General features: G+C 40.3%; 1 protein-coding gene across 4 annotated transcripts in view; it reads right to left on the bottom strand.

The window, feature by feature from the left end:
* Positions 1–25,114, bottom strand: part of LOC137125772 (A disintegrin and metalloproteinase with thrombospondin motifs 20) — a 70,522-nt gene that overhangs the window by 31,350 nt on the left and 14,058 nt on the right. For 3 of the 4 annotated variants that reach the window (XR_010914203.1, XM_067501753.1, XM_067501754.1), the window contains 14 exons: positions 23,753–24,006; positions 22,452–22,535; positions 21,861–21,985; positions 21,714–21,754; positions 21,330–21,435; positions 18,247–18,393; positions 15,090–15,231; positions 14,507–14,611; positions 6,185–6,330; positions 5,732–5,913; positions 4,759–4,895; positions 4,293–4,410; positions 1,931–2,026; positions 183–349 (listed from right to left, as the gene is read on the bottom strand). Coding sequence is in view for 3 of the 4 variants with exons in the window: in XM_067501753.1 (XP_067357854.1) it covers positions 183–349; positions 1,931–2,026; positions 4,293–4,410; positions 4,759–4,895; positions 5,732–5,913; positions 6,185–6,330; positions 14,507–14,611; positions 15,090–15,231; positions 18,247–18,393; positions 21,330–21,435; positions 21,714–21,754; positions 21,861–21,985; positions 22,452–22,535; positions 23,753–24,006 (1,850 nt within the window). In the remaining variant the exon portion in view is untranslated. Of the gene's footprint in view, positions 1–182; positions 350–1,930; positions 2,027–4,292; positions 4,411–4,758; positions 4,896–5,731; positions 5,914–6,184; positions 6,331–14,506; positions 14,612–15,089; positions 15,232–18,246; positions 18,394–21,329; positions 21,436–21,713; positions 21,755–21,860; positions 21,986–22,451; positions 22,536–23,752; positions 24,007–25,114 lie in introns of those variants that run through there. The other variant, XM_067501755.1, reaches the window with a different exon arrangement.

Raw genomic sequence — 25,114 nt, 5'->3', positions numbered from 1 at the left:
GCTTTTCTTATTTTGTCTATGTCAACACAGGGACATCAGTCTGCTGGTAAAAATATAATTTAGAATGTTTACAGAGAGAACTTTTAAAAAATTAAGGCAAAAGCAGTGTGAGAAGAACAAAACAGAACAGTACACACTATAAACAGAATAGAAATGAAAGATAAATGTGATTCATCCCATACCTGTAGAATGAGCTCTTCCTCAATGCGCTCAGTGCAGTTGATCCGCTCCACTTTTGTGTCTGAGCCACTGTACTCAATGACAGTTCCTTTGAAGGTTATTTCCCTTTTGAACATTGCCACTACAAAGTTCCCATTCAGAAGGACGTTGGATTGGCTATCAGATAATGCTGCAATAAGTAAAAGACAAATATAAACAATTTTTCTTACCATAAAACCCTAAACAATACAAAACTCCAAGTGTAAAAGAATATGGCGGATAGAATGTCCAGTTCCTAAAATGGAGTTTTTTGGGGCTTTGGAAATTGTTTATGAGACGTGGCGTTTGACTTGCCAGCTTATTGTTCTGCAAAGTTATTGGGGAAGGAGATGTATGTTGCAACACTGGTGGCACTAAATTGCAGTTATTTGGAGTAAGATTGCATGACTATTACATGAGTGACATTGCAATACAAACAATCTTCACTGATTGCAAATACAAAAAAGTACATAAACATACATACAAACACATGGATAGACACTCACACTTGGCAATCTAACACATAAACCCTAAAATAATTACCCACCACCTCTTTTTCTGCCTTAAACACTATGGTTTAAGGAAATGCAGTTAATTACGATCTGAGAGTGAATGCTGGAACAGGATTTTTGGGATTATTCCTCTAAATGTTACTTTGTTTACATTTAGGTTTGCACTTTGTTAGATGCCTGCTAGCTTGGAGACAACTGTGGGGTTTGGACAATGATCTACAGACAAATTCATCAGAGTGAAATTAATATGAACATTTTACAGTCATTCTCTTCTTTTATAGATGCTGCTTACTAGTAGATGTTAATGCCAATTTACCAGGATAATGTGCATCTTAATACTTTAAAATCGAAGGAAATTAATGAATAGCACATTACTGAGTTGTTTATTTGTTCAGTGTAATACCTGTTCTGAATACTTTTTCTGATACAGATCAGAAAAAAGCTATTTACAAGAGGTAGTTTTGATGTTTTGACATGCTGTACCAGCCAAACTGACAAAACGAGCAGGGTACAAATATCAGCCACGTTCAGTACGGACACCACTCGCTCATAGTGCTGCACTTATAACAGCAGGACTTGACCTTCTCACAGCAGTGTGGTGACGAGGCTCTGCCAGATGTGTTTTCTCACTATTTGACTTAAAACATCTTGAACCTGACTTGAACCATCTGAACACTGGCGCCTACCCTTACAACATAGGCAAAACTTCTTATTTTTTTTCCTTTCTCTCTGTGTCTGTCTGTCTCTCACATGCAGGCACATACACAGACAGAAACACACACACACACACACACTCTATGCTCAGTGGGTCCATCTAACCCTGCACTACTATATCCACTTTCATACTGTCTGGGCTCCACATGCCTCTAATTAGCATCTATTGCTGCCCCATTTATCTTTATCAGAGGCTGGCACTCATAACCAGATGGACCAACGCCCCTCTATATTTCCTCTGTATACAGTCAGTACAAATGACAGTTTCCTTTCCGATATGAAAATGGTTTGGTTCAGGTCTCCTAACCATCCTTTACTAACCTGAACTGCCACTAAAGGTCTGGGTTGCCATGTCCGAATGGCTTGTGCTTGTGTTCAGGACAAAAGAATTAACCTAACAGATGAGAAGTGAAGGGGTGTAATATATACATATATCTGATAAGGTTGGACGGCCTTCATTTTACCCTGATTTCCTTTGTGTTAACACACATACACAGCACACTTACCGAGGTAGCTGTCATCTTCTGGCTTTCCAGAATAGCTGACCTGTTTGATATCAATGTTGGTAGCTCCAGCTGGGATATGCACCACTATATTATAGCCTAAAGAATAAAAAAAAAAGAGATATAGAAAGGACAAGTTGTACAATTATAAAATGTAACATATGGGAACAAAGTAAACCCCAATAACAAAAGTGAGTAGGCCTGCCTTAATGTTTATAATAGCTTCACTATGCTGCACCAAACACCAGTCAGCAAAGTCAGATTCCAACCATTGGAATTTATATGTCATTCTTGAAAAAAATGCAAAAAGGACTAGTCCTCTCAAATAACCTGCATGAGACCTTGTTTTAGTCTCAGAGGCCCAACCGTGAAATGATATATAATTATTCCCTCGACCTACCTTTGGCCTGTAATTACTACACTGAGCCTGCTGTCCCATGATAAACTAACATAGAAAACGAGCATGACACAGAGGGGAAGCGCGAGAGAGAGAGTGAGGAAACAGAAACAGGAGGAAACAGGAAACAGAACAAGGAGCAGGGTATGAAATAACTGGGACAGTTTTTACAGTATATAGCAAACATCAAAAACAAGAAGCCAACATCAAATTCTTGCATATTCAAGATCTATGTAAGAAAAATAGACCTGCCTTACTTATTTAAGTAGCTGCTGCAGACTCATGATAAATGTAACTGTGTATAGTTCAAAATGGAGGGAAAACATAAAACACAACTCAAACACACTGTTGCTTTTGGTTCCCAGCTATTCAATTAGTTGAGTAGAAACGTAGCTGTCATAATACGTAAAAGTGCCTGTCACATTGGAGGTTGATCACATTCAGTTATTTCTCCCATCATTCAAGTTCAGCTCATTTCCATCTGGCCTTCAAACTACTTACTCCTGCTGCCAAAATAAAATACAATAAAAACTGATTTGTAAGAGAAGAAAGGTGTGGGTTGGTGGGATATGATGGTTAGCCTGAAACCCTGAGCCACTCGGGGGCAGCACTTGGTTTACATATCTCCCTCTCATCAACCATATATAGAACTTCTCACCCACCGACACACACACACACACACACACACACACAAAGGATGTCATTACAAGCTGTGTCAACCATAAATTAAAAATGTTTCTGTTGTGAAATCAGGCTGAACAGAGTAACAGAGTAAAACCTGAAGCTTTGTGCAGTAATATACGAGTTTGGTCTTGGTGAAAATTATGTGGTATTATTAGGTTTAGGCACAAGCATTGGATGAAATATGACAGACATTCACTTTAATATTTGTTTAATAGTGATGTGCTGCACTTGGGGCGGCTGTAGCTCAGTTGGTAAAGGCAGTCGTCCACAAACCACAGGGTGAGTGGTTCGATCCCCGGCCCTGGCTATATGTCGAAGTGTCCCTGGGCAAGACACTTAACCCCTAGCAGCCCATTCCCCTCCCCAGCTGATCAATGCCGGTCCAAGCCCCGTCCACAATCAGCAGCACGAAATTTTCTCATTACTTTGATTTTATCTGGGTGAAAGATGATGAGAACATTATTTCAACGTATAAATAATGTGTGGTTAGTGCTAAGATTCTTTCCAATGCAAAAAACATGGCCTCAAGCCTCTTGAAACGGTTATTAACACAGCACAACAATGTAAAGCTTGTTGAAATAAACCCCAATAAAGATGAGCCCACTACGGCCGTGGAAGACGGCTGCAACTAAAACAACTAATACTGCATTTTAAGGTTTTATGTTTAAGCCCAAATTGCCGTTCTTTAATCACTGCCTCAAATCATGTAACCCTACAGCTAGAACACGGAATAAAGAAAAAAAATGGATAGAGATGCTAAAGCTGAGTGCTAAACTTATGCAGAGTAAACATGATGAGACCACACCCGGGCTTTTATGCTAATGTCTCTGCTGAGTTGCTGCCCAGGCTTAAAAAGAATTGGATGCAATCAGCTGTTGGACCACAATGAAACACCAAATTAAACCGGACAGTTCAAAGGAGTGATGTCAGGTTTGTATGTGATATTAAAAGACCCAACAGAATGAGATTACAGTAATAATCAATTTCTAAAGCTTTAGAGAAAACTGGTGTTCTGCATTTTTCCAAATTTGGGCACATTTTTTTTTTAGAAATCAGGCTTAATATATTTAACCATAACCAGACATAACACCAGGGTCTAATATAAGCATATAGCTTTTTAGCATTGCAGATGCATAGACGTCTTTTTCAGCTCTTCTATGTTTACTGAACATCTCATTTATCATTGCTTATGTGCAGAGGCTGCTGACATACTGTATGTGTAATAGCAACACCTTTTATGTGAACAGCTATTACTGTAAATGTAATATGAGCAGAATGACTTACCATACTGAGCATCGTTGAAGGTCCCAGCCACGGTTTTACATGACGAGTTGTCCCCGCCACACACTCCACACTTGTCATTTCTGGCCTTTGAGTTAAGCACATGGTCGCAGCCTGCTTGCTGAAGAGTCATAGACAAAAAGGAGACGGAGATTCATGATTTAGAGTGATGCGATATGACATATTGACACAGAAATTATTAGCAACTGTTTTGAACGACACATTAGTGACTGTGTTTCACCTGGACACCATGCACCATGTACCTGGACACTTCACTTAGAACTTGAGGTTCATCCTTTCCGGTAAATTCAAATGTAAATTACGATCAAATATGAGTAAACTTGCATTTGTCCAACGCATTTAGTTCCGACGCAGATAAACACATCTTACACATTTCATCAAAGCCACAACTTGTGTTATTGTTTGTATGGGCTGGTGTGTGTGTGTGCATACAAAAAAAGAAATATACCCTGCAAAGGCCTTGAACACAGATGTCATAGGTGTCTGGCCCGCACGGCGTGCCGTCAATGACGCGGTCTTTCAGTTGATAGTACGCTGTGGTCCCAGCGGCCCGACAGAACAGTTTACAGCGGTCCTTCATTAGTACTAAATAGAGAAATATAATAAATTATGGAAAAAGCTCATTAAGTACTAAGTAGTGCTAATGAAATAAAACAAATTAGCTGCTCATATTTTGGACCATTGAACCTATTTACGTTTCTTATTTAAAGCCGAGCAGCCTCAAGCACCAAATTTTTGTCAATTGCTTGGAAAAGCCTTTTTGTATCTGGCAATGTGCTGGTCCCAGGGCCGTTTGCTTGTATAGCATCTATTAAATGACTGAATCATTTGCAGTAACTTAGACATGGTGGTCTTTGCCAGATGGTAATCTCATGTAGCTCGGCAGGCCACCTCTGCAAAGAATGAGATACGGCCACAATAGGTGCCAGAAGGTTCATTTGGCAGGGCTGCATCCTGCTTTAATGTTGCTGTTTTGGTAGTGTCAAATAAAGTTTTACTCAAGGGCCCCTCTTATTACCGGAATGCAAAGCTTGACAAAGGAAAGACACAAACACAGATGTGTACACTATGTATTATATATCCATTCTCTTATCTTGTACATTGACACTGCAACATAGTACATACATAAACATCACAATTGTGCACAACCATGTCTTCTCATACCTCCTACAAACAAAATGGACTGTATACAGCTTACACAAGCCCAAGTAATCGTACAAAAAGTGAATAACCGGGTGCAGACAAAAGCCGATTCCAAAATAAAATGCACAATTTAAGTTAAATGCACTAAACATTCTATATCATTGCCTTCAAACTACACTCTATAGTTGTATGTAAATAATATCTATCTTTGATGTTACAGCTCAAATTGCCACAAGACATTCAAATTACATGCTTTCGGATTACATTGGTGTACTCACTGCCACTGTACTTAGGGACCCAGCGAACGGTGGGAGGTAGGCCGTTGATATTAAAATGCTTGCCATCAAACTGAGAGCACTGCTCCTCGCGAAAATCCTTACGTCCTCGCGGACATGGCTCAGTGTTGCAGGAGCGGAACTTCATCCTGCGACCCACACAGAATTTACCACCATTTCTGGGCCTGGAAGTTGGAACACAGAAGCTTTATCTTAATTTCGATTGAAAGGTCAAGTTTGACTAGTGCTTTATGACTTCAAACCAACTTTTTTTTTAAGTCTGGCTTATTAATATCAGGTTGACACTCACTGATTATGACACACGGGCTGTCTGGCTTATTATTATTCACTTAAGTCTGTTCATAAGTAATTTAATCCCTGGCTTCTTTCTTTTCACTACTTGGCTCTTATACATTTACAGTTAATAATTGGCGGAACTGTCTGATTCTTTCTTACTCTGGCTTGTTGCAGTCTCTGGTGGTGCTTCGGGTGCCTCCACCACAGGACCTGGAGCAAGCACTGTATGGTCCCCAGGGACCCCATTCCCCATGCACTGTCTGTACATCCAAGTCCTTGTTTACACACATCCCATGCTTGCAAAACTGCATGTGAATAAACACAAACACACAAAAACCATGTTAAAGGATGGCTGCAACTTCTGCCTTAAAGACAAACATGAACTGCAAAAACAGCTGGGAGTGGTGTTCATCTTTCTCTTCTTAATCCTCTGCTTAGATTTCAAGCTATATTTTAAAAGAAATCCCAATTTAGCTATTGTTTATCTTCAGGGAATGCATCCAACTCCTCCAGCTGTCCAAAGAAAAATGGTAGTGTGATGGAAGAGACATAGATACACACAGAAACCAAAAGAGAAGAAGACAGGAAAACACAAGTGAATAGAGAAACCTGAAACTGAGATACAATATTTATTACCATACATGAAGTTCTTTAAATAGAGCAGATTATGACATTTAACATGAAATTATTTAAGCTACAATAATAGAAACCGAAAACCAAATCAATTTAAGAGAAAATCCTGACAATTTTCAAAAAGTAAACTTTGGCTCATACTGTCAAAATTGAAATAATAGAGTTTTCATCCAGTAGACCCAGCGTGAGATATAAGGCGCCTGGTAGAAAACAGTGCATATCCACAAACTAACCTATGCCAAGAAGTGCTAACACTGCTTTCCTAAGCAAAGCACGGCAGGCCTATTTCCCTTTGTGTGTAACCAAATCCCATTCTCAATAGCTAAGATATCGGAGGGTCCTGTTCACTGAAAGAATGCAGGACAAGACGGCGTCTGTCTGGGTACGTAGACCGTCATCCGGGCACACAAGCACAAGGAACATTGGCACCATGATAGGGAAACTCTAGAGTTGTGATAACAAGAGGAACAAAGTTAATTACTGAGTTGATATCAGGAACTTCAGCTGTTCAGTTCAGTTCATCCTATGCATCTAGTTTTAAGCCTGTAACATGTCCTTTGCAGAAAGCAGAATAATTTCTACTCTGAAGAAAAACAGAACTGAGTGAAGTCTGCTTGAGACTTGGGTTTTTAGGGCCACTAATTAACCAGGGAGCATATCAATCATAGTCATCCCCTGGATAAAAGCTAATCGGGCCGAGTTCTGCCTTAACATAAGTTCACAACTTGCAGCTATTACTTTAGGTGAACACCTGCAAAAAGAACAAACACAAGTAAACAGAAAATTTGGCGCCTCTGCCTCTAATGTCTTGGCCTAGTTTTCATGTGTGCTTTGCACACTTGCCAATTTAATGATGGAGTATAATGCCTGTGCACACTAACAGGGAGGTGTTAACAGCTGCAGGGTTTGGACTAAACAAGCCATAAACATTTCCATAATCCAGACCTGCTTTACATAATGGCCCAACTCTTTCTTCCTGTCCTGACTCCACTGTAAAGGTAAACTCAAATATCAGATAATATTGTTTGAGCACACACAATGGATTTAAGGAACACTGCACATAGCAGGCACTTAAAAAGAATGTGACAAAACATCAACAACAGGGCAAATCCCACACCCCCAAAAACAGGTGCTAGACCTTGTTAGTTGAGCAATGTACCTGAGAAAACCAAGAGCTGCCCAATTAGATTTCATGGAATTGTTCATGCAACACATTTTAAAAAGCAATTCTTTTGTTTCCATTTCTTTTGAACAATGTCTTTATGTGCCCTTTTAGCTCTCATTACCCTCCCCCTACCTCCAATTAGAGACCTGGACCTGAGTAGCCCCTCTACACATCCTTGGCAAATCTATCCAGCCCCGATAACTTCACCACCAGAGTACAACCCGGCTGTCAGAGAGGGCCAAAGTGTGTTGAAGCCTCTGAGGCATTCCACTCCTCAGGCTGACACACTGTGTTTACAACCGTTTGTTTAGCTGAAAAGGTGATGTGGGTGAAAAGAAGAAGAGGAAAGGGGGAGTGGAAAAAACATCTGTGTGCGATGATGTGTGTGTGTGTAAAACGGAGCTTGCACATGAAGGTGTGTTTGTGTGTATGTGTTAAGTCTTAGAGAGATTGCTCAGAGTCTGGAGGCATCTAGGGGCCACGCTCATTTCCAATTAGCCTCTCTTTCCAAAGTGCACAAACAAACCCTTGGAAAACGGAAAGGCGGTCTCAGCAAAGCTCAAACAAGCATTACAGACACTAGCAGACCCTTTCGTAAAAAGGTTCAAAATTTGCCCTCAAGTGGGAATGTGGTGAGACATTTGAAGGTTTTGTCAGAGAAACCTATCCAGCTGTGACTACCATGTGTTTCAAATTAGGAATTTCACAAACACACACTGATTCACCCACTCCTAGTAAGACATGTGCACATGTGCATACACCAATCTCTAGCATGCAGTTTGCAAAAACTACACATATAATGTACAGAAAAAGCCTTTGCTTCTTTGCTCTCGAATCATATGTTGACAAACCATAAAGTCTAATCATTACAGCCATACAGAAACAGAATAGTCACTATCTTGGTGATAGTACTAACAGTAGCAAATGTATCTAAGGACAAAAGCATCTGCTCTGAGCTCTTCAGCTGCATGGATTGGAAGTTAGCACCTATAATTGCCATGAAACTGCTGCAGACAGCACCTCATTTCTGAACTCAGGCCATACATCACTGCAGGAATGAAAAGGTAGAGGTCTGATGTAAAAAGCCCCTCAACTCTCTCATTTTGACACATTTCCTTACCTTTCATTTTGCGGCATGTGTCATGGTACTGGGTTTGGAGTTCCCTTTGGCCTGGACCTTTTGGGGTTTGACCTTGTCTTGGATACCTTTTTAGCAAGACCTGTGTCCTATCTACATTGTAGAATTAAGAATGACTGCAATCCAAAAAACATCACCTGTCAAAATGGCACAACAACTTATTTTCAATAAGTCAACAATTATTATTACATGTGTAATAACTTAACCTAGAGGTGAGGGGTGAGGTGAGAGGCCACAGACATGAAGCCCATGAAGCTATAGTTATTAGTTTGGGAACTTTTTAAGGGAGGGCAGGGAACTACAAATAAGTCAAATGACAGCTGTTAATATAGAGTGGATTTGCGATGACTCATTATCAGCCCAGTCATGCATTATTCCTTTTTCAACATTTCCTCTTTCCCTCGTGTTCAAAGTGTGTGAAGGCCAGAGGAAGAGCAATGACCAGAGAGAGGTGAAGCTCAGCAAAAGACAGCGAGAGAGAGAAACAACATGCAACTGTGACCCCAACTAACCTCTCCTTTTACTCTCTGTCTTTACTTTGTTTCCTATGTTCTGTTTTTACTCTCTGTGATCCCTTCTTCCCCCACATTTCCAAGAAGTGCAAGGGCTTTCATTACAGTGAATGGCAGGTTGGCCTCATCAGGTGTTCCATTCGCATGCACTTCAAAGACACTTTTACTGTTGGTCTGCCTCACTTATCTTCTCTGTACAACTACGGAGACATACCCATACAGCAACCAGCTACAACTTTAATATGTGAAGTGCCTGGAGACGACCATGTTGTGAACTGGTGCTATATAAACAAATAAAGTTGAGTTGGACAATGAAACCACTAACAGGTGATGTACATACCAACCTTTATCTTGTTTCAGTGGCACCTGTCAAGGCCTGGAATATATCAGGCAGCAAGCAAGCAGTCAGTTGTTGAAGTTAGCGTTGCAAGCAGAAAATCTGGGCAAGCTCAAGTATCTGAGTGACTTTAAGACGCACCACATGACTAGGTCAGAGCATCATTAAAATTGCATGGGTAGGAATATGCAAATAATTGTTGGTTTAGCCTCTAAAAATTTGTGGAAAAAATTAAAAAAAACAAAAAAAAACAACAACACAGTAACAAAAAATGAAAAACTTCTGCTGTGATCATCTCCATTTCAGCAAACTGCTTGTTTTCCATAAAAAAATCTCCTGTTAATTCACTGTACTGTATGGCATCAGCAAACTATGCAAATGCTAAAACAACAATCCCCGTTAGTCCAAATCCATAGATATGTCATGAATGATTTCAAATCAAAGTGGAAACATCCTGCAAATATTCAAAGATTAGCAGAGAGTGACACTGATATCTCCATCGCAGACCTCATGTACGGGCACTGCTGTACACACACATACCCCTTCACGGCATCGAACGACAAGTCTGTCAGGCTGCCAGGGAGCTCTGGCCAACACTCACCGCCTCCGACAGCAGACTCCATTCTGCCCTGGCTTAACTTTTCAAGACCTCACTATCGCGCTCTAATTGGATGAAACCAGAGCAGGTTGTCATTTCTGAGGAATGTTCTGGAAATCAAAAAACAACTTCCCATTATTCACTTACACTAACCACATAATTAAGCTCCTATTAAGAGTATCTGGGAAAGCCTTTGGGGTTTTTACGCATATTCAAAAGAAAGCTAAGCAAGCCACCATCATATTGAATGAAATGAAAACCAACTTGCAGCATAAGGCTTTCACGGAAGCTTTCGGACCACAACTGGCAATAAAATGAACAAAACCGAGAACAATAAAATCAACAACAAAGCAGTTTATTCAAGCCAGTTTTCCACTTCCCTCAATGAGTCATTGAGTGACAACATGAAGCAGATCCCCACCTACTCTTTAGTAGGTGGGGATGTGAATATAGGCCTTTTTGAACAAACTGCCTGGACCCTAATTTACCCACAGGCTGCATGTGTGTCTTTATTTAAACTTAAATGTAGGCAATTCTGCAAGCATACAGATTTAATACAAGCTTCTGCGTGCATGTAAGTGCACACACAAACAGACACACAGGCAGGGACCTTTTGAAGAGTGAGAGTGACCAAAAAGAGGGGAAGCAAGGGAGAGAGTGAGCAAGAGAAGAAAGGATGTAGGGGAGGGGAGGCAGTGGTGGTATTTATAGACAACAAGTGATGGGATGCCCTCGTTGGAGCATGGCCCACTGAGCCAGATGATAGACACGCCGCCAAGAGGTCATGTGACCACATTACTCAAGAGCCCTAGTGAGTAGACCCATTGAGCAACCAAGAGGGAGCGAGATAGGGAAGAATAAAAAAGAGTCAGGAGTAGAGAAGCAGGAAGAGTTAACAGAGGGGAGAACAGAGGGGGGAAACCATGAGCCACGCAATGCCCATTACCCTATTTCAACTCAGCTGTGTACAAACAAACTTTTTTTTCATTCTTCACTTAGAGGACGTGCCTCTCTCCCACTTTTTGGGCACTGACCTCAATTACCCAATGCGGTCACAACTTTGTTTCATAACCTGCGAGAACAAAAAAGCTCCCTCCAGACAATGCAGCCAAAAGAGGTGACAGCCGTGCAGAAAAAAAGGTACTATTCAGAGATGTTGTTTTCTGTGTAATCACGTAGAATGTAGCTGCCTGTGATCTAATGATATATTTCTACAAAAGATTTTTAAAGGGAAGCTTGGTGAGTAAGATAATACCTGCTGCTAGTTTTTTCTAGGCCATTGCTGTAATCCCCCAGATCTGAAAACACCCACCTCAGGGTTTTGCAGACATCTCAGTGCCAAAAGCTTGACCCAAGACCCTCTAAAGCCTCAGACCTGAACCTCATGACTTCTTTGTAAAAGAATGAGAAAGGGGTAATGAAAGGTAGTGCAGTAAATTAGGAATAAAGATGAAGACAGGGGTGGAATGCAAAGAAAGACAAAAAGAACAAACAAGTATAAAATATAAATGGAAGTGAACCAAGTGGAATCCTCTGGATTTAGAGATTATCAGACTTTTGAGGATGGCATAAGGACGAACACAAACATACTAGCACACAACAAAGTACCACATAAAAGTGTTGTATGAACAGGTGAGTATTGGAGCAGGGTCCCCTTCTCTTTTAACTCAGGCTACTTCAAACAGCCCCCTGCATGAAGATGAAACCAGTACCTTGTCACCACAAACAAAGGTGGTGCCACCACTTAAGCACACAATGAACTAAAAGAAAAAAGATAACAACCAACATATAATGTTGAGCTGTTGGTTGGTCCAGAAAAATATTTGATGGACTAACTTTTGGTTATAACTAACTATTTCTTAGTATGTCTAAAGACCTGTCAGCTCTACTTTATGTTGAGTTACTAAGCAAAATGCCACTATGGTAACACATTAAAGTACAATGTTAACATAGCAAACCTGCAAAAACGCTGCATGTGTGTTGTCATAGTGAATGTGGCATGATGATGCCAAGTTCACAGACTGAAACAAGAAATTCTGTTATTTGGGGATCAATAAGAACATTGTCTTATTCAGTCCCTCCAGATATTCGCAAGTAATTCAATCCAGCCCCCATGAATTCTGCATGACATTGCAATATAAAACATAATAAAAACACAATATGTATGACTGTTTTTTTTTAGAAAAACTATTGAATAATCTAAATCCGGTTCTTGAGGCTGCACCAATCACAAACCTGTCTGCAAACTCCCCAAAACGCTGCATATTAAAGCAACCCTGTTTGTGCAGTTAGGCTACACTGTGGCTGAAGCCTCTTTAACACATGCACTGGAATCCTAAAAATTCTCTGGACTTTTTTTGAAGGCCGTATATGTAGGAATGCAAATGTCCGATTGAGACACTCCCGAGACTACCCGGAGTTTATCCTTAGAGCCACATAGTACAAAGTCTGTGTGACTGAATGTGTGTGAGCCTGTGCGTGGATCTTGCTGCTCTCTCCCAAATTGTCAGGAGGATTTTGAGCAAGTGAATGAGCTCGTTGATGCAGATTCTATCACTCGACTGCAACAGCGTGCTGTAAAGAAAACGCTGTATCCAGCAGCATCATTTTTCTACCACATTGTGCCTCCTGTATGCGCTGAGCCCCTTAGTGAAATGAGCAAGTTTTTGGGCTGATCAGGACCTAACATGGTGAGGAGAGAGATAGAGCCAGATGAAAGGATATGAGACTTAGATAGGGCCAAACTAGACAAAAAAATCCCAAAGGGCAGACGGCTAAGAAGTGAAGCCTCCTTCTCTTTTTCCACTCTCCCTCTGCCTCGGATGAATTTTTTGAATGTTAAACACCAACCCACCACATCTTCATGCCCCTGTACCTCCTTCTCACTCCAATAGTCCCACCTCCTTCTCTACAGAATCACTGATGTGAAGCCTTTTGTAACAGCGCTGGCTGGCCCCTGCCTGGGCTCTGTTACGGTCTGACCACTGACCCACTCACCTGCTTTTTAAAGAGGTTTTAGGGTCATGGGTTCAAAGCAAGGTGACTCAACTGTAAAAAGGCCGGCGGCATCCTCTTTCAAAGGGTCCATGTCTCTACCTTTCCCTCACAAGATTCTCTCTCTCCTTCTTTTCCAATCTGTCTCTCTTTTTTTTTTTTTTTTATATCCTTCCTTTTTTTCCCCCCTCCCCTGCAGCCCTTTTTTCCATGTATCCTCAGTGACTGACCCGCTGTCTCAGTCCTAATTAGCATAGCATCCCAGAGCGAGGAGAACATGAAGGCTAATGGGGGTTGGGGCCCTGTAACAACACTGAGGGTAAAGAATCAAATTTCTAACTAGAGGCATCACCTGACCACACTTACATGAGTTTCTGCAACCAGAATGCAGGCAAGAGAGTAATGCATGATAAATTATGCCCTTTTTTCTGCTGGAGGAAGTGAACTAGAAGGAAAAAGCATTAGGATTCAAGCAGCGTAGCATGACAGGTTTGGCTTTGGTTTAAAATGCCACGACCACTTTTAACAACACTGCTAATTAGAGAAGAGGAGGAAATGCATTTGGTGCAACATGGCGATCTTAAGCAAGTAGTTTAATATAACCCCATTTAGGTTTAAAGCTTACTCAGCCTGGTTTCAGAGCTGCTGCAAATAATTAATCACGTTTTTCTTACCATGCGGCAAATGCGAAATAGGCTTCACTACATAATGATAAATAATTTCATCCCTGTCTTTACAGTTTAAGATTAATTAACTTTATTTATTTTAGCGGAAAATTTACTATATACTGACTAACATCTAATGGAAATAAAATCTAAATCATTCCCTTTTACGGTTACACTTTTTACCCTATACCAAAGGAAACTACCATATATCATTTACAAATACTTCACATCTTCATTATGCTTTAGATGTTACAACATCTATTCTAACCTTTGTATCAAGACCTACATCTACTATGTGACAGGCAATTAATGTCAACTAGATGCGATATATACGGACACCTCTGTATTAATCTGAAAGCAAATGCTTTTTTGGTGTAGGTAATTAAACTCATTTGGACTGTTTATTGTGCAACACAGATGTACAAGTGGACCGACTTACCATTCCATGTCCACAGTCAGTGCCATCAGCTAGTGGGATGTGCTGTGTGCGGCATATTTGATTATCCCCCTCTGCACTCGTACACCACAACCTCTTGCATTGTTTCTGTCGAAAATAAATTGAAACCAATCGATTTATTTTTCTGCTTCAAGCAACAGTTTGAAGCAGTTTAACCCAGTTTAACCCATTCATTGATAATGTGTAGTTAGCCATGTTAAGAAGAAAACCAAAGAAAAAGCTTAACTAGTCATATTCTTTTCATATCTGTGTATCTGAAGCACTGCCCATTCCCCTAAAGAGTCTCACTTCTGAGGCAGTGGCATCAGGGCTCAGTGCAATATTAAATGACGTCTGACAGTTAAATAAAGAGCCTTGAAAACAACAACCAGGTAACCAGGCAAGTGACGTCCCCCTTTTGTTTTTCAATACCCAGGTAAGTTTAACATGCGTTGGCCAACATAGATAACTGCTTTGTTCTAACTTTAACATTTCACACACACACAAAAAGGATATTTCTACCTTAAGTCCTAATCCTTCACTTTTTCAGTATGGTTTGGCTTTCTGTGATAGCAGGTAAACTTACCAGATAGGGGCAGATTTGTGAACCAGGTCCAAACATCAGTTCACACTGTCTGTTGGCATTGTAGATTTGACCAGGGAGAATGGCGGGCAGCTCATATGTCCTTCCTACTGGTTCATCAAGGAGGCACTCCCCATAGCCAGTGCTGAAAAAGTAACATTAAGTGTACAACTAAAATAGCACAACCAACACAAGAATACAAGTCTCTGCAAAGACAGACAAATGCACAATGCACACACATGCACGAGGACAACCTTCACGGTAAAGAAACTAATGCTGCATTTTAAAAAAAAAAGAAAAGCATCAACATATCTTTCATAGAGAAAAGTTGACATCTCTGTGTTTTCCAATGTGGGTGGTCTGTAAAGTTACCTAACAGACTGGGCTTCTTAGTCACAATGAAAATGAGTCAAGCGCACCAGCTGAATAAAACTGCATTTTAATATGGAATGAAAGGGATCTGCAAGCTAACCACATTTTTATCCAAAGTGCTGAGGACAAATGAGAATTTGGAATGATAAAGCACCTTGATTAAGTTACATAAATCTGCGCCAGTACCAGCACTGCAGTGTAATGAAAGATTGTCCCAGATATCAGACACACCCTGACTCCCATCACAGTAACACAGTCAACAAAAGCACAGCTCGTGCACCAACACTGCATATAAAATCATCAGAATTTACAGTTGTGGAAAGGCCCTCGTCAAACATGTTAGCATAGCAAGCTGATCCTCAAAAGAGCTCTTTATTTTGTTTACCACTGAAAATTGCACAAAATGACTGCACTGTATTGACAAATTCCATCCTGGATTGAGCAGCTAAAACACCTGCTTTATACCAAACCAGCTGATGTGACAGGCAATAATTATACAGGATTATCCTTAGTTATAGTCACTTTGTTTCTTTACCCTTTCATTTTCAGCCATAACATAAGAAACTGCAGGAAACTATTCTAGATGGCAGGGGTATGACTGCATATGAAGAATAAACAGCAGCAGAGAATACTGTGAATGGAATACTATGGAACAGCTTGTCAAGGAATCATACTGACAGTCCCATATTGCACCCTCTTTCAGCAGCTGGTCATCTGCCTAATCAGAGTCTTGGAAGTTAATGGAATGATTATTAAGGCCAAGAAAGACAGACAGACAGACAGAAGAACAAGATGATGGGGTCAGTGTGGTCATTTGTTTTTACATGAAACATCTTTTTTTTAAGAATAATGGTTAAATGGATTTAAGACAGCAAAGGAATTCGTTTCTGGCACCACATGGCATTCCATACCTGGCAGCCATTGGAAAACTTAAGTTTATTTACAACATGACTTAGAGTTGGCTGCTGTGTACTTGTCATACAGGACTAAACAATAATAGTTTCCATGTATACCACACCAGGTTTCACTCAGAGTTCAAGAAGTCTACCCATATGTCAGATTGATGTTTTTTGCAAAGAGCTGAGTGACAGCAAGCATCAATCTAGAGTGTTTGATCAAAAAGCACCAGCTAGACTGCAACATTGCTGTCATGTCTCTGACAGAATGTAGTGATTATTGTAAATGGCGATGAAGAGTGAGATAATGACAAGAGGGTTCGCTGAATAGGGAGCAACATTTAGTACAGATCCATCTTGATTATAATTTTTTTTAAAATAGACTGGGAAAAATTGAGTTCATGTGGGAATATGTGAGCGTGATTGCTGTTGCACTAGTTGTTCGGCAAATTTTTTAAGTTGTAATGGAAAATGATAGGTCTTACCCACTGCTAATGATAATGTGGTTTCAACACCCAGCAAACACAACAATTAGTGTGTGAAATCAGACAAAGATTTGCATTTTACATTTATATTTGGATTTTGAGGCTTAAAGCAACAGCCCAGCACTAGAAAAGGAATGAATGGTTGCTTTATGTAGCAGTTGACACACACAATAATACTGCACAACAGCGGGATGCTTTTCATCAGCTTTCAGGTGCATGAGTTCAGTGCACATTATTACAGCAACAGTGAGATAAGGGGGAGAAGAGGGGGACCCTTTGCCTTTTGAAAAGGAATGTTTGAGAGGTGGTGTGGCTTTGTTATTTCTAAACTTGTAAGAGAATGGTGCAGTTTGAATTTGCCCTTCATGGAAAATGGGCATGAAAATGCTGATGTACTTGACCAGGTCAGTCCACTGGGGAAGAGTGGTACTGTAGATTTTGTTTGAATCAAAGCTTTCCTTTGTTGGCTAGAGACAGACTTCAAAAGCACTTCTGCTACACTCTCAAAGGCTTTTCCCAACACTGGGGCTTCCACAGTTGAACTTTACTCCCTCCACACCTGTACTTTTTGTTATATATCCCATATATTGAATGTTATTTCAAATGTATATGATGTAATGAGCCAGACACAGAAATCCAACACAACCAAATAGACTAGTCCAAATAATAAAAAGATTCATGGATATTGTAATTCAGCTGAATGTTCTGACCACTCCATGATAAGGCCATTGCTGCTGGAAACTATTTGAACAAAACTTGCCATATAAGGCGCCGCCTAACACTGCAGTCTTGAGATGCATCTGGTCAACAAGGCCATTCTTTGTAGAGGCCTTTACAATTAACAGAGGAAAGGAGGCAAACATTTAAGGGTCACGTCCAGGGAAGATCTAATTATAACTGACATTTCCCATCTTAAAGGGAAGCCCTTCACCAGGATTGGTGACCAGGCTGTGGGTTAGGAGTTGGGTAGGAGTTGGGAACAAGCTATTACCTTGTTACATTTTAGTGTGGAAAGGAGTCTAGTGCGTATAACACTGTTCGCTCACCATTTTAAAAGCAAGACTCTGTCTCTGGCTCTGAAGGGAGACAGCTGAGGGGCTGCAGAAGAGCCAACGCTCAGGTCAGCCAAAGAAGACCCCCAGATTCAAACAGGAAATACTCTTTCAACACCAGGCAATAACAACTCCACACAGTTTACATTGTGCTGACCTGTCTACAAAGCACTGTGAGAGACATAGAAGCAGTTTGTTTACCTAGCCAGGCCACAATAAGTTAAGTTAGGATACTCTTGAAATGTGGATGTGATGAGATGTAAAAAAAAAAAAAGTGATAGAGGCCACATTAAAATAACACTTTTAGATTTTATAAATCATTTTAAAACTGAAAAAGACAACTGGAGGTACCTACTCTAGAAACTCTGTTATGTACTTGCGACTGCACTTGGACCATGACCAGGGACTTGTCTCATAGTTGAGTGTGGGAGCCATGACATGATACTGGTGCTTCATGCCGGCCTCTCGACACTTTGGGCTGTCATCATGGGGCATGTTAAACCTAGTGCAGAGAGGAAGAAAAAAGGGGACGTCAGATGTGGAAAGACGATCACCAATGGGGAACAATGTGATTATCAGCTGCTAAATAGCTCAGTTGTATAAAGATGGATAAATGTCTCAAGACTGACAAGTGATCACCCTGAATGCTTCATGTGAGCAACCACACACAGATGTGGCTACACCTATGAGTAAAGCCACAGACTCTCCATTTTCTCTCCATATGTGTTTCTGTTTGTGTCCCCATTTCTCTCCCTATTTGAACTATCTCCCATAAGTTACGTGTAAAATCTCCAATGGTTAATAATAAACCGCCAACTGGCCAGTAGGTGACATTGCATGTAAAATCAGCATCTAATCTACTCCACCATTACAGACACAAGATCACGGGGCTTAAGGGCTGTAATTCCATGCACAACAGTGCAAAGTTTACCAATGTAAACACAAAACAATATAGAGGTTTATTTGCTAATGTCATTAGAGCTGTGACTAATCATTAATTTATCATGTGTCATTTTCAAATTCAACAAACGTTTTGCATTTTTGCTTTGTTAATGACTCAAAAGCTTATATCATTATCACAAAAAGTATTCATTTTTCCACACTCAACAAAGCAAACAATCTACCAACTGTTTTGGTATTAGTCATACTAAACAATAAAACAAGAATATATAACAATAATATTGAGAAATGGCTGCATAAAATGAGGTAGACAGTATGGCATCTGCACATTAATGAATTCATCCATGCTGCCTACAGTTGGCAATCTCAAAAACAAAGTTTTCTTGCTTCTGTTTGGATAGTGTGGTCTAAAAGAGATGTCCTGTTTAGTGCTGCAGTTTGGCATATATCCATAAATATAGTGCATTCACACATGCATGCACTTGTATTTATACACTCTGGAACTCATGCAGCTGCATGATGTCTGAAATGTTTACAACAGGATGTGCTCCAGTGCTGGGCTCTGGCCGAAGGTCAATCCTTGCACAAACAAGACGTAGCATAGCTGGCATGAGGCCCACCCACCGGGGCTGAGGACCTGAAGGCAAACACCCAGCGGATAGTTAAACGTCTGGTGCAGTAATAAATACACCACCACCAGGCTGCTATTTGATAATAAATAAATCCAATTTGTCTCAATAATGTTTGCAAAGTTTTCTCAGCACAGATCAGCGTGACAGTGACAGACACCGACAAGTTGCTGTGAAAAGAAACATGCACCGTGGACACTTTCTTATTGATCTGCTAATGTAGATGGTAGCTTAAAATCCCAAAATGTGAGCTTTTCAGTATAATTTAGTCAAAACTGAGGCTGTTTCGAGGCTTTATGTTCAGCAACCTTGATGGAGATCTCAATTTAGTTCCGCCAGCACTTAATTACTGTATTTACATCCATAATTTCATCATTTTAAAATCCACCTACTTATGTAGTCAAAGCTTTTAACAAAACAAACGGCAGTGTATATTATCCTCAGTGCCTTATTTCCACCTACAGTTCCATGTTATTTTTTTAAACTGATCAAACGGATTACAAATAAGATTCACAGCCCAGTGTGCAGCCTTTATACCCACTACAATAAGACAAGAGTACAGCACAGAGACAGCACAGAGAACCAAATTCTGGAAAAAATGTATTCCTTCTTTGTCAGTAGATTACACATCGTAGCTCCTCCTCGTCTAATGGTCCCATCATGTATGAAAATCTCAGTACTCTTATCCACTAATGTCAGCTTGCAAAAGATCCGTTTAGTGGTGTAGCTTTTGTTTTCAGATGTTAAAAAAGAAAGTCCGTCTACATGTTAAAAGATCTACATGATCTACAGATCTACATGTTAAAATGTCAGAAAAAGTGTAAAAACGTCACACTGCCTCGGGTGAAAAGCCTCATGATGGTTGTTAGTAATCACACAGTCTCGCAGACATTCGAGGGGGGCTTCCTATCCATTAGTCTAAATATTTCTTTAATTTGCTATGCTCAAGTGGCACCCACAAACCAGACACTGCCTTTCCCAGAGCACTAAAATCTCTTGAAAGCTCACACCTGTAAACATAACAATTAACCACACCAAGAGGCAGGGCCAACGGGGCCTCAAGCAGCTTGGATGCTAGAAAAACTTTCTGCTACTGAGAAGGGCCATTTTCTATTCGGCTGCTTCCTTGGTCTGCCACTGGAAGAGTGTGTGAGCGGAACGGAGGAGGCAGAAAGAATATCTTTCATTCTTATTCAGTGTCTCACAAGCTCCCAGTAACACTAGTCCTTTCTACTATCCACACACATTTGGACAGACGAATCATAGAGAAAATCACTCTTTCACAGCGTTTTCACTGTATACTCTGTCAGTGAGGTAGACTTGAAAAAAAAAAGAACAAAAGAAAAGACAGATGCTCTGACTTTCTTATAAAACACCTGGCAGTCAGGTGTGTTATGATAACACACCTTGGAAATAGACAAGTTAGATACGACAGTGCTGTGACATCTTTAGGTGTTTTATCCATCTTTGGGGGTTGATAATTCAAAGAGGGTTACTACTCTTTTGCCCAGAATGTTAAAGTATTAACGTTCTCTGTGCCACCGTCAAACAAATGTACTTTTTGTATTCACAGAATTTTTTTAAATTATGAAAACCTATTTAGATAATTTTTAGCTGTATCCATAATTACTTTTTACTCTGCACGTTACTAGAAAGCCTCCGACACAAACAGTACATAGTTAAGCTGTACAGTAAGGTATTATATGTTGGCACGTTATTAAAAGTTGCATTTTTTACTTTATTATGTTTAGCACCTGTGTCTGCTGTGCCCCACATCTCTTGATAAGAGGGCTTTTGTTGGTAAAGGCTGACTCTGAAGGGAGAGAGAGGGTGTGTGTAGGTGTATGGATGTTGGGTTTAAGGTGTATGTGAACATGTGTATGTGTCTGTGTGTGCACACGCAACTTACACATGCCCTAACTCATGAGCAATGGTGAAAGAGGCACTAATTCCATTTTCTTCACTGATGGAGCAGCTCCGATAAGGGTCGCACATGGTCCCCAGCTCTGCCAGCCCTATAGGGTCACGTCGCAAACACAAGCAAACACACAGAGGCACATACACATAGTGCTTTTTGAAAAAGGCGATTAAAGCATTAAAACTGGTACATAAGAGGGATTAGCACCACCACTGATTCCTGCAATTCTTCCCTTTCTACTACTCTGTTCTGTCACTATATTAATATTAGCTGACAGCTTGGCAAAAACCTATTAATGCAGTTTACGAGCTGTTAACAGAGCGGAAAGTTTATTGAATGGGATGTGAGGTTGCAAAAAGAAAGTGAAAAGTTTACCTAATGTGTCACATGTGTCTTTTGCACGGCAGATGTCTTCCCTGAAGGAAAAAAAAGAAATATACAATGTTGTTCAATTTTTTTCATATTTCTGAGAACTTGCTCATTGTTTTGCTTTCAATGTGAGGATGGCAGAGCAATGTGTACCTGGTGATAAGTAGAGCTGTGTCATGATGAGATGGATGGCTGTCATCTTGGACATTGTGGTTCTGTTGCCACGTACAGAAATTGTGAAGAGTCCTGGCAGCATTGAAGCTTACAGTTGGTCCTTCCTGTTGGCGAGAGAGACAATTTGGCATACTACTAGTAAGCTGATCCTATCATTCTATGTATAGGAATGATTTCAGTAGAAACAGTAAGGTTAACATTTACTCTGTTGTAGAAATGTAAATATTTTGTTTATCTAAAAGAACGGTATTATTACTGTTAACACGGAGCCTACCACAGCTTTCCCAACAACTCAAAAACCAGAAATAATGTGAACTATTTCGAAAGCAATTACAGTGACCAAACAAACTACAGTGGGTCCCTTCAGCCTCATCTCTTTCACAGGTGGCTAGCTGTATAACTATTAAACCATTTGTTCTCCAAGGAGACCTCTCTTGAGACTTGAGACTGACAAGGCAGGCAGTGTCCTTTCAAACAGGGCCCACAGCGAAAAAGCCAGGCCAGGGACACCTGCACTGACGTCAGCCATATTGGAGGCTTAGATACTAGCATTCAGAAATCTGCACTCACCTGTTCATTGTGGATGATGAGCAGCTTGACAACCATGATGTTGATGAGGTTTCCTACACTGGGGTCCCTGTACACTGCTGCTACCTGTAACAAAGACAAAACACACAGACAAAAAATGCAAACATCCGCTAACCTCAACCAGAGCACAAAAAGAGACAATATAAAACTTTTTTTTAACTCAGCACTTGAAATTAAACCAAAAAACAGGTAATGCATTTTTTTCCATTAACCTCCATGGGGTTTAATCAAAATAGCAATGGTTCGTGGAAGTTAAAAGAAACAAGTGTTCTCTTCAGGGTTAAATAAAGAGGGTATTACAACCCAATTACAATTTCCCAACAGACCTTAGTACAGACATAAATAAACCCAGCAGCAAATGGGAAACCTCAGAAAAGCTGGAGCTTAGAGCCACTCTATTGTCAGAGGAGAGCAAAACACTCCCTTGCTAGTTTTCCCCGCTGCTCCTCTTGCTTCACGGTTGGCCAGCATTCTCCTGAAGCCATGTGCAGCCTCCTGACAGGTACTCATTAGTCCACTTTAAAAATTTAGCTTGTCTTAGCCCGTAAAGAAAGCAAACACAGTCCAGTCCAGAGGGAGCAATGGAGCTCGTATTTGCTTGCCATTGGGTCAACTAGTTCTTAATATTTTTTCCTAAAGTACTGTATGTTATTTGTATGAACAATAACCAGAGCTGTGGGGTCTGTGGGGTACACTGGTATATCATTAGAGTAAAGACCACACAGTACAGTATATAGACCAAAAAAAGGTTTTCAGCTGCAAGCTACTTTACATCTGCAGTCCCTGTGATGTGAGAAAAGTCAGGAACTGTAACCAGGACATAAATACTCAATTAATATATTATTTGTAAAGTGGAATTTCTTCAGCATGCTCTGGATTAAACCTAATGGATCAGATTTGGTGTATTAAAAGTGACAGAGAGACTTTTGACAGGAAGAAACAGTTTGTCTGCAGCCATATTCACGGGAGGACTAGTTTTTTTACTTCGAACCTGACAATAAAACTGCGCAGGTACATTTAATGTTGAATATATAACACTCCACTGACAATCATTATTCTTTTACAAGTTAATAAGTGTTTAACATTCTGTCTGTCATACTGGTAGGAGACAGCACAAGGTTAACACTGTGCAGCATACAGTAACTGAAAACCTATTCTTCCTTGGCACTAACTGTGGTCAATGCAGCAGCATGCAACATAACTTACCCTGCAAGTGGTCACTGTGTCACAAAATAATCATTATTACAAAACAAATAATTTTTTAGAAACATTAATTTACTTACTACTGACATGATTGTTAGAATGTAGTGCTCTAGGTTGCTTCCATGGTGACGCACCATCTTGGCATCTGCTGTCACCATCAGTTCAACATAGCGAGGGTAGGAGAGGAAACGTTTGCTTCTGCGTGAGGATCCTGAGTGTGTGCTGCTGGAGTTGGTTTCAGAAATATGTTGGTCATCAATAGTGTCTTTGATAGAGTCCAGCTCCTCTCCCATATTCCGCGTGCTCTGGAAAGAGACTGGCCCATTGGAGTCCTCTGTTTAAATTTAAAATTAAAAAAAGAAGATGATAATAGACAAAGTGGATGGATAAATACTTCGGCAACTTATTTCTTAGAATTTAAATTGAAGGGCCATGCCAGAATTGAACTTCTAACCACACAGTTTGGACCACAGGGAACACCCACCACTTCATGTTATGAGGGTATTTCATGGGACAGAATGTTACATCTACAGTTAAGAGCCAAGAGTTTTAGCTTAGCTGAATTCCACTGATGTAACAGGACGATGCTGAAACTCAGCATGGTAAAAACCTGCCACAACAACAAATATATTTAACATCGAATTGAAATGACTCCATTTACAGGCCTTAGGAATGCCTTCAATAGCAGCCACAAATGGGAAAAAAGAAACCCGATGACAGCGATTCACTCTACATGCTCCACTCATACGCTCTCAGCTGAACTGCACGTGTTGAGCTGGCTACGGTGATAGATTCCTTCACCATGACAGAGTTAAGTTAAAAGTGGGAGACAGAGGCAGAGACAGATGAGGAAAGAATGAAGAGCTTGTTTCATTGGAGGAAAGAAAAAGATGAATCAGCAGAGGTACTAATAAAAACAGTACAGACATGACGTTAGACAATGTCTGTCCATAGGAATGTTTCAGTAGACTGCAACTTAAGAGAGAACAAGGCAAGCATACAGGCAGGCCATCATTTTGTTTGAGACATTTAGCTGCAGAGTATGCAGTAAGTGTGTTTGTCCAGAATAATTTATTTGAACATCAAGTTACCCTTGGAAGTTTTCACCTCTTCATTTTTTTCACAACATTGAATCATGATCAGATTAATTTGGCTTTTATTTATTTTTTTATACATCATGAAGACAAATAATACCACAATCAACGCTGTGAGAAGAGCTACAAAAAGCAGAGGTCAGAGGATGGACACAAGAATTTTTCCTAGTCATTAAATATATCTGGGAGTACAGTTAAATACGTCATTAAAAAAATTGAAGAAATATGGCACATGCATAAATCTGGCTATCCTCAAAAACCAAGTGACTTGGCAAGAGTGAAGAAGGCCACCAAGACATCTGTGCCTGCTTTGAGGGAGTTACAAGTTTTAGCAGAGGAGATAGGAAA

Source organism: Channa argus, chromosome 4 (assembly GCF_033026475.1).
Source record: "Channa argus isolate prfri chromosome 4, Channa argus male v1.0, whole genome shotgun sequence".
NCBI lineage: Eukaryota > Metazoa > Chordata > Actinopteri > Anabantiformes > Channidae > Channa > Channa argus.
Note: the sequence above shows the minus strand (reverse complement) of the source record. Positions and strands in the feature narration are given on the sequence as shown.